Source organism: Pteropus alecto, unplaced genomic scaffold, assembly GCF_000325575.1.
Source record: "Pteropus alecto unplaced genomic scaffold, ASM32557v1 scaffold134, whole genome shotgun sequence".
In the NCBI taxonomy this organism is placed as follows: domain Eukaryota; kingdom Metazoa; phylum Chordata; class Mammalia; order Chiroptera; family Pteropodidae; genus Pteropus; species Pteropus alecto.
This window is the reverse complement of record NW_006436283.1, coordinates 12,851,195-12,863,869: the sequence shown is the minus strand read 5'-3', so window position 1 is coordinate 12,863,869 and position 12,675 is coordinate 12,851,195. Positions and strand designations below refer to the sequence as shown.

Sequence of the window (12,675 nt, the reverse complement as noted above, 5' to 3'; positions counted from 1 at the left end):
TCTTTTCATGTGCCTTTTGGCCATCTGTATGTCTTCTTTGGAAAAAAAAAAAGTCTATTTAGATCTTCTGCCCATTTTTAATCAGATTGTTTTTATAATTGAGTTGTATGACTTTATATATGTATTTTTGGATATTAACGCCTTACTAAATACATGACTTGCAAATATCTTCTCCCATTCATTAGCTTGCCTTTTCATTTTGTTGATGGTTTCCTTCATTTCCTTCCTGCAGAAGCTTATTAGTTTGATGTAGTCCCAATTGTATATTTTTGCTTTTGTTGCCCTTGCCTTTGAAGTCAGATCCAAAAAAGATCCAAGACTTATGTTAGGGAGCTTACTGCCTATAGTTCCTTTCAGGAGTTTTATGGTTTCAGGTCTTACATTCAATTCTTTAATCTGAGTTAATTTTTGTGCATGGTGTAAAATAGTCTAATTTCATTCCTTTGCATGTCTGTCCAGTTTTCCCAACACCATTTATTGAAGAGGCTGTTCTTTTTCCACTATAAAGTCTTACCCTGTTTGTCTTAAGTTAATTGACCATATATGTATGGATTTATTTCTGGGCTCTCTGTTCTGTTTCATTGATCTTTGTGTTGGTTTTTATGTCTTGACACAGTTTTAATCATTGTCTAATCCCTCCGCAGTTTGGCTACTTCAAGTAGAAGGCAGTTTTTGCAAATGTTATAAAGTATAAACCATCTTTGAAAGGGGAATTGGTGCCATCAAGAAAAATAAAGGCATACTTGAAACATAAATGTGTTAACCAATGTTACCCCAATAAATTTAATTTAATAATAAAAACCAAAGTGTTCTGAAATATTCAGCACTTGGTTTTTTTTCAACATTATATTTATCATAGAGTTTAATTTACTATGAGTTAATTAAATTATTTTCTAATTTCCCCATGAGGCCATAAGCTCCTTAAGAATAGAGACTATGCCTTTTGTTCATAAATGAATACATAACACCTAACAGGGCTGGACACGCACAGAAAATACTAAATAAATATTCATTAAATTAATGAATGCTTTTCTAATTGTTTATCATCATATAATTCTGCTGGATACTGTTAAGATAAAAATAAATAAAATGACCATGTAAACAATTTATACTCAATATTATCACATATTTCCTGGCAAAATAATGAGGTAGTTAAGAATATAGGCTCAGGAGCCAGCCGTCCTGGACAAATATTGAGATTGTCGTTTACCTAACTGTGGAACCATGGGCAAGCAAGGACTTAATCTTTGCGTACCTCACTTTTACTGTTTGTAAGGTAAGAAATGTTGTGAAGATTAAATGATTTAATACATGTAAAGTACTTAGAAAAGTACCAGACAATAATATCTCAGTGTTAGTTATTTTTATTATTAGTGCTACTACCAATATTGTTATTAACAATAACAATATTGTTATTGTTATTTATAAGAAATAAAACATTCTTTTAAAACATTAAATATATTACATTTAATCAGATTTGATCTTAGGGTTCTATATCTGTGTCAAAGTGGTATGTCATATCGAATTTGAATCTGAAAATTGTTCCCTGTGTTCTGTTTCCCTAACTCTTCTGTTAAAAAAATCAGACTCCTCCATCACAAGAAATTCTAATATAGCCTCTTCCAAGAATGCCTTCCCTCCACTTCCTCTTTCCGCTCTTCTAAGACAAGTTGGTTTTTTGCTTTGCTCTCTAGTACTTCCTTTAACTTATAAAATATTTCCTGTGTATACTGGCTTCTTTCATAATTCTAGACATCCTTCTTGGAGGAAAAAAAACCTGGATATTATGAATATTGTTTCATTCTCAAACCCAGTGTCCTTTGTCCTTAATACAGTTTCTGTAATTTTTAAAAATTAAAATATAACGAGTACAGAAAGATACACAAATTATAATTATGCAGCTATAAAATTTTATGAAGTGAACACACCCATGTAATCACACCTAAATCAAGTTATAGAACATCACTAGCACTTCAGAAGCTTTCTCATTCTTCCTCTACGTCATTTTCCACTCCCTACAAGCATAATCATTATTCTGATTACCCTTATCAATTATTTCTTTTACTGGTTTTCAAACTTTATATGAGTGAAATCATTTATGTTTATTTTTGTTCAATAATATGTCATATTTTATTGATGTCATATTTCATTATGTGTCTACTATTGATGGCTATTATGAATAGTTCTATTTTGAATGTTTGTTTACATATATTTTGGTGCACTTATGTATACTTATCCTTTTGGTATATACCTGATAGTGGACATATATGTTGAGTTGTAAGGTTTTCTTAAAAATTTTTTCCAAGTTTGTTGCTAACCAATTTATGTTCCCACCAGCACAGTAGTATTTAAGTGCTCTTTTACCGCATATTGTCGGGTGTTTTTTTAGTTTGTTTCTTTCATGTTTTATTCTACACTGTGCATGTGTAGTGGTATCTCATTGTGGTTTTGGTTATCATTTTCCCAGTAGTGGTGAACAGCTTTTCCTATGCTTATTGGTCATTGGCTGTCTTCTTGTAAATTCCCGTGTAGATTTTTTTTATTCATTTTTTAATTGGACTGTTTGTATTTTTCTTATTAATTTGTATGGGTTCTTTATATATTCTAGATATAAGTCCTTTGTAAGATATATGAATTAAAGATATTTTTTCCGCACTCTATGGCTTGCATTTTTACTGTCTTTATTGATCTTTGGTGAACAGAAGTTTTTGTTATTAATAAACTTCACTTTACTAATATTTTCTTTTATAGTTAGTGCCTTTTTTGTCCTGTTTAAGAAGTCTTTGGCTAGTCTTAGGTCATGAAGCCATTCTATTAGGTTATCTTACAGAAAATTTATTGTTTTACTTTTCTATAATCCATCTCTAATTGGGTCTATAATCCATCTCTAATTGACTTTTGTATATGATATGAGGTAAGAACAGGTTTCATTTTTATTCATGTCATATTAATCTATCACCAATTATTGAAAACACCATCCTATTACTAAAATATTGCAGTGGTACCTTTGTCCTAAATGAGGTGATTATATATGTATAGCTATGCTTCTGGAATCTTTATTCAGTTTCATTGGTCTTTTTATCTATGCTTTGTCAGTTATACCCTGTCTTAATTACTTTAGCATTATATTCTTTTTTTAACAGTAAGGCATATATATATTTACGCTGTATGTGCATCTCTCATAGTTGGTTTTCTTTCTGTGCACACATATTCGACTCCCCTTAACCCTTCTATCTCTCCCCTTCCCCTACCCTCTGTTAATTCTTTATATTGAGTAATAGAAGTCATTCTTCAAGTTTTCTTTACTATTCCTGGGTCTTTCCATATCCATGTTAATGTTAGAATCCTTTAGTATTTCTCATTCAGTGGTCTGGGAGCAAAGCCTAATGCATAAACACACTACTCCCAAATAGCCAAAATAAAACCAAGAGCTATAAATTTAAATAGTTTTTATAAGCATTATGTATGAATGCTGTACGGTTTATTTTGTGTCTCACAGTGATTATTTTTTAACACTCTACCAGCCGTCTTGTTTTGTTTATTATCATACTCCAAGTTCATCATTTTAAAAGAAGTCACAAGCAGAATTCCACTCAAGGAAAGTACTATCTTTGTTTAGGGACATACCTTAATTGGGCGTGTTTGGTTATGAAGATGACACCCTCTTCACATCACCCGGATGGTCATGGATGAGACAAAAAGATAGGTAAAATATTTGGTATGAGGATTTAAGAAGAATTTTGAGAATTTTGAGCAAATGCCTTGGGCAGGGAAGAGGTACGGAGTGATGCCCATCAACATGGTAAGAGACTGGAATCAAGGATGACAGTATAACTTTAGGGGTTAAGAGCTTGAGTTCTAGGTCCAGATTACCTGGCTCCAGCCACTTAACAGCCATAGGAATTTAAGTAAGTTACTTATCCCTTCTGTGCTTCATTTTCCTTATTTTTAAAATGGGGATAAGAGTGCTTTATCTCATAGGGTGGTTGTGATAATTAAATGAGTTAATATATATAAAATACTTATAAACAGTACCTCACATATAATTAATCCACATATGTGCTAGCTGTTATTATAATTTTAAAATATGTGAAAAATATGAGATATATTTTTAGTCTTAAGTTCTGTGCCTTGAGATAATTCCCCATCCTTGACATACACAAGGTAACCCAAAAAAGTCCTGTCTATGTACCACTATAAGACTAAGGTCTGTTGAAGACTGAAAAGATTATAGGATAATCTTGTAGTGCTGAAAACAATAATTTTGACAACTTTGCTTCTCTGTATCTTTCCCATTTTTGTAGCAATTTCAGCAAAACCTGGACTTTATATAATTTCTTCCATAAATACTTCAGTGTTATATAAAGTATATGAACTTTTGGACTTCTTAAAAGTAATAAATATTAGTTTCTTTTAAACCTCTATCAGAACCATAGAAGAAAAGCAGTTAAGAGAATAGAGTGATGTAGTAAAAATAAGAGTAACATGAGCATAAAGCTTAGAAGAAAAAAGAAGAGTTTAGTTTATTACTAAACTCATTTCTTAAATGAGTAACATTTGGACTATTGTGAATAATGCATGACACTATAATATATAATTGTAGCTTCTTGCCTGCCATTTGTGTATAGTGTGGTATAGTAATGTGTTATGAAATCCAATGAGGTTAGGTACTTTTAAATGTTATTACAGATAGCTTCAGAATAACATTTAGCATTTTAATCAGAAACTGTTTACTTCACATTTCATGTACTATAAATGCTCTTGTTATTGTAATAGATTTTAATAATTTTTAATAATATAAAGTATGTAACTCGGTAGTTTAGAAATAGTATCCAAATGGGCAAGAAGGAAAATCCACACACTGTAGTAACAAAATGCATGCAAAGGAGTTGGAAAATACTTCCTATAATGAGTAAAATCAGTCAAAGTCAATCCCCAAATTATTCAGGTGATAGAATTAGTAGACAAAAGCAGTAAAACAATTATTATAACTTTAACCCATAGGTTCAAGAAGATAGAGGAAATAGTATTTCAGAGGCATGAAAATATAAAAATGACCCACTGTGAACTTCTAGAGATAAAAATTACATTATCAGAGATTTAAATAAAAAATACAATAGGTAGAGTTAACATCAGATTAGATATTGCAGGAAAAAAAGATGAGTGAACTGGAAGACATACCAATTAGAAACTATCAAAAGTAAAACACAGTGAAAAAAGACTGGAAGTGAGTTGTGAGACCACTTCAAGAAGCCTAATAAGGTCAGAGTCCCACAAGGAGAAAAAGAGAGAGAACATAACCAAAAGAAAAAGTTAAACATATACCCGCCATCAGTCCATCAGGGACACGGACCCAGCAATTGTGTTCCCGGGTGTTTGTTCTAGAGAAATGAAAACTTTGGTTCACACAAAACCCTGTACATGAATGTTCATAGCAGCTTTATTCAAACTGTCCAGAAACCGGAAACAACTCAAATGTCTTCCAGTGGCTTAATGGTTAAACAAAATGTGGTACATCTATGCAATGCATTACTACTCAGAAATGAAAGGAACAAACTATTTGAAACAGGCAGTAATCTGAATGGATTTTAAGGGCATAATGTTGAATTTTTAAAAAGCCAATCTCAAAGCTTACATAAAGTATAATTCCTGCTCTTTAACATTCTCAAAATAACCCAAGAAAACACTTTATTTATTGTTTCCAGTTTATTATAAAGGATATCTTAAAGGATACAAATGAACAGCCAGATGAAGAGGTACATAGGAGGGGAGGTCAGGAAGTCCCAAGCACAAGAGCTTCCGTCCCTGCGGAGTTTCGGGTATACGACCCCCTCCAAAGGCTGATGTGTTCATCAACCCAGAAGCTCTCCAAACCCCATTGTTTAATGTCTTCATGGCAGTCTGTTATGCAGACACGATTGATTAAATCATTGGCCCTTGGTCATTAACTACACCTTCAGTTCCCTCCCCTCCCTGTAGGTCAGGGGTGGGACTAAAAGTTCCAGTCCTCTAAACACACATAGGGGTGGGACTAAAAGTTCCAATCCTCTAAACACATAGTCCTCTGGCAACCAGTTTTTATCCTGACACTACCTAGTATCCCGCTAAGAGTCACTACAGTGATATAAACTCATGGGTGGTTGAAAGGGGCTTATTATGAAAAACAAAAGACACTTCTCTCACCCCTGTCACTCAGGAAATTCAAGCGGTTAGGAGCTCCATTTCAAGAATTGATAACAAAGACCGAATATGTATTTCTTATTATAGCATAATATCACTAATACTATAAGCAATGTGCCTGCTAATAAGTTGTCTATTATTTAAACATTCTCACTAATTGTGATATTACTTTCCGGTGAGGGAGGCAGTATGACATACTAGTTGGGAGCATGGATTCTAGAGTCAAGGAACCTGGACTATAAATCTGGCTCCACCATTTATTGGTTGTGTGACTTTGAGTAGGCAACTTAATTTCTCTGTGCCTCAGTTTTCTCTCTTGTAAAATGAAAGTAATAATACCTACTTCACAAAGTTGTTATAAAGATTAATATTTGTAAAGTGTTTAGTGACTTGTACATAATAAGTACTTGTACATAATATGTTAAATAAATGAATCATGTCTTATTTTTCATATAAATTATAAATGTTTCAAAATCAGTAACTGTAACTTCTCCATGTTATATATATCCTCATCACACCTAATGTTAACATGTAGATATAAGATATTTGATAATTATCAGAATAACTTTCTATTTTAAAAAAAGTGAAATGGAACACCAGAAAATCTACAAGTCAGGAATCTATGTGAGAATTTGTAAAAGCTGAGCCAGTTTAATTTATAGAAGGAGAAAAGGGTAATTTGTGAATTTGAATATAGCAGTTACCTTTTTATTTTATCAAGGAATAAGAAGCTTTTAATCATTCTCAGGGTGAATCTAAATAGTTGTAATGTAAAAATCACTCTACCAATTCTCTTATTTCTGTTCTGTGGCAGAGAAATTTTTGTTGCCTCTTGGAGAGGAAGTAGAGAAGGGGAAATTGAGCCAGTTTTTCTACTCTGACATAAATTCAATGAGGGTTCTATATAGATTTTCCACAGATGGAACACTTGAGTTCCATCAAAGATATACATATAGTCCCTTCCTCTGACCTTCAGCTTGTATCTTTAGTAGAGAAGTGAAGATAACTATTAAACTGAATAATAACAATTAAATCTCACTTGTCATTGGACTAGTTTAGAGTGTAATACTAAATGTCCTAAAAATTAAGAAGCTATTGTATTTTGGCATCAAATTTTATGACACTGTAGCAAATGCTTGCTAAGCTGAAAGGACATATCCGACTCCAAAAAAATTTTTTTGTAATGTCCTGTAGATTCTGTGCTGTTGTGGATTGTTACAAAGTTAGATTAAATGCATCTAAATGTAAAAAACAAAAAAACAAAAAAAAACCTGAAAAAATGTTGATAGTGAATCGAGTTATTGTGAACAGATATTCAGTTTAGTAAATTACTTCTGCATCACATTTAGAACAGATCATCTTGAGTTCCCTGGTTCCTTTTAATATGATTTCTATAAATTCTCTATTTAGAAATGAATTTATCTGAATGGTGAATCCAAGGGAAAACCTTATACTGACTTTGTTCAACATCCCTCGGTGAAAAAGTTTGAAAAAGAATAATTCCTGTAGTTGCTAACCACTATGGTATATTAATTATATATCAATTTCGAAAAAAATGATTCTGACTGTGAGAGAAGTGGTAGTCTGGCATGGGGTGGGAACCCAGTAGGGATTAGTAGAGCATCTGTGTGCAGGGTGGCAATGAGCAACAGTGGAATTTGTTACATGTAGGGAGAATAGATTAAATAAGTAAGGATAATGAGAGCCAGATTTCTCACTATTAGAGAACGGAATTACAACTTTGGAAAGGAGAAAAACTAGAATTAACCCTATGGTATTAAACTAGAATTAGAGTGTCACTGTGAACTTTTGGGATGTGTGTTTGTATATGGATTTGCAAATAAAAATGAATATAAATATGTGTGTATGTGAATGTATGTATTTCTGTATATATGTGTGTGTGCATGTGTATGTGTGAATGCACTGCCTGACTCTGCCTACTAAGTGATCTGGAGATCAGTGACATCCTAATAGCAGTGAGCCTACCTGATAGTTTAAATACCTTTCTCCATTAAAAAGAACCGGGCTTTCTTGGGAAAAGGATTCATTCCAGGACTAGGGCGGGGAAAGTACAAGATGAGCCTGGAATATCTTATGCCAGAAAGCAAAGAAGTGCTCAGAAAATGACAGGGATATGTCAAAAGGTTATAGAAGCCAAATCGAAAAGGCTTAACCCTGGCCAACTCTGGGACAATTTGAGCAACTAAATAATGATAGTAACAAACTACAACTCATTGAATCAGAGAGGAATCTTTGAGTTTGGATGGATGGATGGATGGATGGATGGATGGATGGATGGATGGATGGATAGATAAAAGAAAGTACACTGTGGAAAGAGTAATGGATTTTGAAAAATCACTGTTTGGCAAACATAACGGTAGTCAGTTCAACCAAGAAACATTAATGGATGCTTAAATAGATTATGGAGGAGTGATTCAGATTGATACTTGTACAACAATGTTTATGCTATCATTATTCATATTATTTAATAGGTGGAAACAACTCAAATGTCCAATATGAGATGAATAAGTAAACTAAATGTGGCATATATACATTCAGTGGAATATTATTCAGTCATAAAAGGAGTGAAATATAAAAAATGAAATTCTGATACATGCTGCAACATGGACGAACCTTGAAAACATTATGCTGAGTGAGATAAGCTAAACATAAAAGGACAAATATTGTATGATTCCACTTATATGAGATACCTAGAATATGCAAATTCACAGAGACAGAAAGTAGAATAGAGATTACTAGGGGTTAGTAAGAGAGGGTAATGGAGAGTTATTTAATGGGTACAGAATTTTTTTGAGGGAAGATTAAAAATTCTGGAAATGGATAGTGGCAATGGTTGTACAACATTGTAAATGTACTTAATGCCACTCAATTTTACACTTAAAATAATTAGAATTTGTAATGTGTATTTTATCACAAACTTTTTTGTACAACATTGTAAATGTACTTAATGCCACTAAATTTTACACTTAAAATAATTAGAATGGCAGATTTTGTAATGTGTATTTTATCACAAACTTTTTTTTTAATTTAAAAGTTTGTTGAGGAATGGGATATTTACATAATCCCAAAGAATTCCTTTACAAAATACTTATTCATTGCAAAGTGAAAAAGTATAATTTTAGAGTGGAAAAATCTGGCAAACACTACCATAACCAAGTGATCAAAGTTAACACAGCATTATTTTTGTGATATTCCTGCCAAAAGTGGATGACCTGAATCAGATCATGAGGTCACATTAGATAAATTCAAATGGAGAGACTTTGTGCAAACAGCTGGCCTAAAATCTTAAACAGTTTCAAGGTCACGATTAAGAAAAGACTGAAAAACTGTTCTAGATCAAAAGAGATAAAAGGAAACTGAGAACTAAATGCATTACACAATCCTGAATTGTTGGATCCTTTTTCTAGAAAGGACATTACTGGGACAAATATCAAAACTTAAATGGTGTCTGTGGATGAGAGCATAATAATGTAAAATGTTAGTTTCCTGATTTCTGTGCTGGTCCTATGGTTATGTAAGAGAATATCCTTGTTTATAAGGAAATACATGGTATCTGGGGAGGATGAGACATCATGTCAGTACTTTCAGATGGTTAAGGAAAATAATATTCTTTGTACTATTCTTGAAAGTTTCTTGTAAATTTGAACTGATTTCAAAATAAAAGGATATTCACACAAATTGTAAGGGGAAAAAAAGATAAACGAACCTAAATGAAGGTAGTGATTGCAGCCAGGAACTAGATCCCAAGACTAGGACTGTATTGGAAGTCTAATTGTCAAGGAAATGGGAAACTTTTTCTATTCAGTAAGTTACAAAAACATTCAGACTCATTTTAAGCACATAAGTAGAGGATAATCTGAGTAAACTGTATAGCAATTATAATATGTAAACGTGGGAAAATCAGATTCTAGACAGGGACCTTGTAATTTTGGGTTTAGAATGTAAAAACAAAGGAAATGACCAAACTGAATATAAGAATATTTGCAGAACTCGGCCATTTTATTATGAAAGATTCATATGTTTCAATATCTTCCTGTTTTAGGTGATGCTGAACAGGATCTTGGTCCCCCTCCATCTGTAGATGAGGCAGCAAATACACTCATGACTCGTCTGGGTTTCCTCCTTGGAGAGAAAGTCACGGAAGTTCAGCCAGGTGACCAATACAACATGGAAGTACAGGACGAAAATCAGGTAAAGAGCTTGTAACCAACTTTGTGAAACATGAGATAAATCATCCTGTTAAACCAGGAAAGGAAAAATGTCACGGGGGGGTGGTGGAGGAGGGGAGGTTGGATGGGTGTGTGTGTGCGCGCGCGCGCACACTGAGACTAATCCCAATTGTCGAATGCCTTTTGAGGCTTGGAGATATCACTTAATTTTTCATAATTACTATTTTCTTCAGTTTGTGAAACATCTTTTAGTTTCATTCTTAGCTTTAAAAAGCCACTTTCAGGTATTGGTTCATTTATTGAACAAATGAGAAAATAAATCAGTAGATAAGTAAATAAGCCAACAAACAAAATTGACATGTATATGAGCACTGTACCCAGAAGTTGGAGAATACACATTGTTTCCAGAGGCACATGGGTCATGTACCATATTGATAACATGCTGAGCTATAGAGCAGATCTCAGCAAATTTCAAAAGATTCCAATTACTGTGACCATGGTAGAATTAATCAATTACAAAATGACTTAACAGAGCAATAGCTAAAAGATAACTTAGAAAATGTTTGGATATTAACATACATCTAAATAGCCTTTGAATCAAAGAAGAAATTAGAAAATATTTTAAACTGAAACAATAAAAACATAATATAACAAAACATTATCTCTAGCCCTGCCTTTCCTGTAACTCCAGATCTGTATACAGAGCTGCCTACACCACCTTTCTACTTATATGTTAAATCTCAAATTTGACGTGTCGAAATCTGAACCCTTGCATTTTTTCTCATAACCTGCTCCTGCTGCGGTGTTTTCTATCTGAGCAGATGGTATCATCTACATGCTTAGGAGCCATTCTTGACTTTTCTGTCATATTCCACATTCACTTTTTCAGCGAATCATGTAGGCTATCTTCAAAATGTATGTTAATCCGATCCCTTCTCACAGTCTTCACTGCTACACCTAAGTCCAAGCCACTGTCATTTCTTGCCTGGGCTACAACAGCTACGAGAATGTAAGACTGGAAAGCCTGAAACTTTTGCCTCTTCTTTTTACTGCTGTGTCTATAATTAGTAGGTGCTCAGTAAATATTTACTGTATGGATAAATGGCTGTCTAATAGGTCTCTGCTTCTACTGTCACCCCCTGTAGTCTGTATACATGATAGCCAGAGTGATCCTTGTAAAATGGGAATTTGATCCTTTCACTTCTCTGCTTTCAGTCTTCCACTGTATTTCCATCAAATTTAGAATTAAATCTAAAATCCTTACCATGACCAGAAAGGCCCCACCTGGTCTGACCCCTTGCGAACCTCTCCTGCATCATTTCCTGCCCCTCGCCCTTTCACCTGCAGCTCTTCAGCAACACTGACCTCCGTGTCATGCCTCGAGCACATAAAACGCTCATTCATACTGGAATGCTTTCCCATGTAACTCACTTCCTCACGTCATTGCTCTGGGATTGTTTGCTCTGTATCTCATAGAAGAATGTAGTGTCATGATGGCAAGGAGTGATGATTTTTTTAATCAGTTTACATTGTAACCATTTAAATCCTATTCCCTGTGAATAAAAAAATGGGATGATATGAGTTGAGGGCTTTTTAAATATTGATATAAATAAAACATTTATTTTACTTTTTATTTCTTGAGGTTCATGTTAAATGTGTCTGCTCTATAAAATGACTTAGCTAACATGACATTTTAGTCTATTTGCTGAGGACCCTGTTGTTTCTAAAAAGCTACATTTCTTCAGGTGCTAAAATTTGTACTTTGTTGTTTCTGAGATGCTTCACGTTACAGCATGTTGCAGTGATTTCTGAATAAAGTCACAAGTCCATGGAGCACGCCTTACTTGTGTATTTACTGAATAATATAGTCTGAAATAAGTAAATGAGTCGCATTATTGATTTAATGTACTTCAAGCGATATAGTATAATAGAATAGACACCAAACCAGGAGGTAGAAAACTTGTATTCTGGTTCCAACTCTACCACCTACTATTTTGTAAATTTGGACGTGTCACTTAACATTTCCAAGCTTTAGATTTTTCATAGGTAATAATAACTGACATTTATTAAATGCTTACTGTGTACTAATCATTGTACTAATTGCTTTATTTACACTATTTCGTTTAAGCTTTCTTACAACCCAGTGTGGTAGGGTCTATTTATATTCCAATTTTTAGATTAAAAAGGTGAAAACACGAGAATTCCAGTCAAGATAGAGAAGTAGGTACATGCTGCGCTTGCCTTTTCTCACAACCACATCAAAATTACAACTAAACTACAGAGCAGCCATCATTAAAACCACCTG

General features: G+C 33.5%; 1 protein-coding gene across 6 annotated transcripts in view; it reads left to right on the top strand.

Annotated features, from left to right (window-relative positions):
• Positions 1-12,675, top strand: part of TANC2 (tetratricopeptide repeat, ankyrin repeat and coiled-coil containing 2) — a 293,951-nt gene that overhangs the window by 160,275 nt on the left and 121,001 nt on the right. For all 6 annotated transcript variants that reach the window (XM_006912329.2, XM_025047068.1, XM_025047067.1 and 3 more), the window contains one exon: positions 10,244-10,392. In XM_006912329.2, coding sequence (XP_006912391.1) covers positions 10,244-10,392 — 149 coding nt within the window. The remainder of the gene's footprint in view (positions 1-10,243; positions 10,393-12,675) is intronic.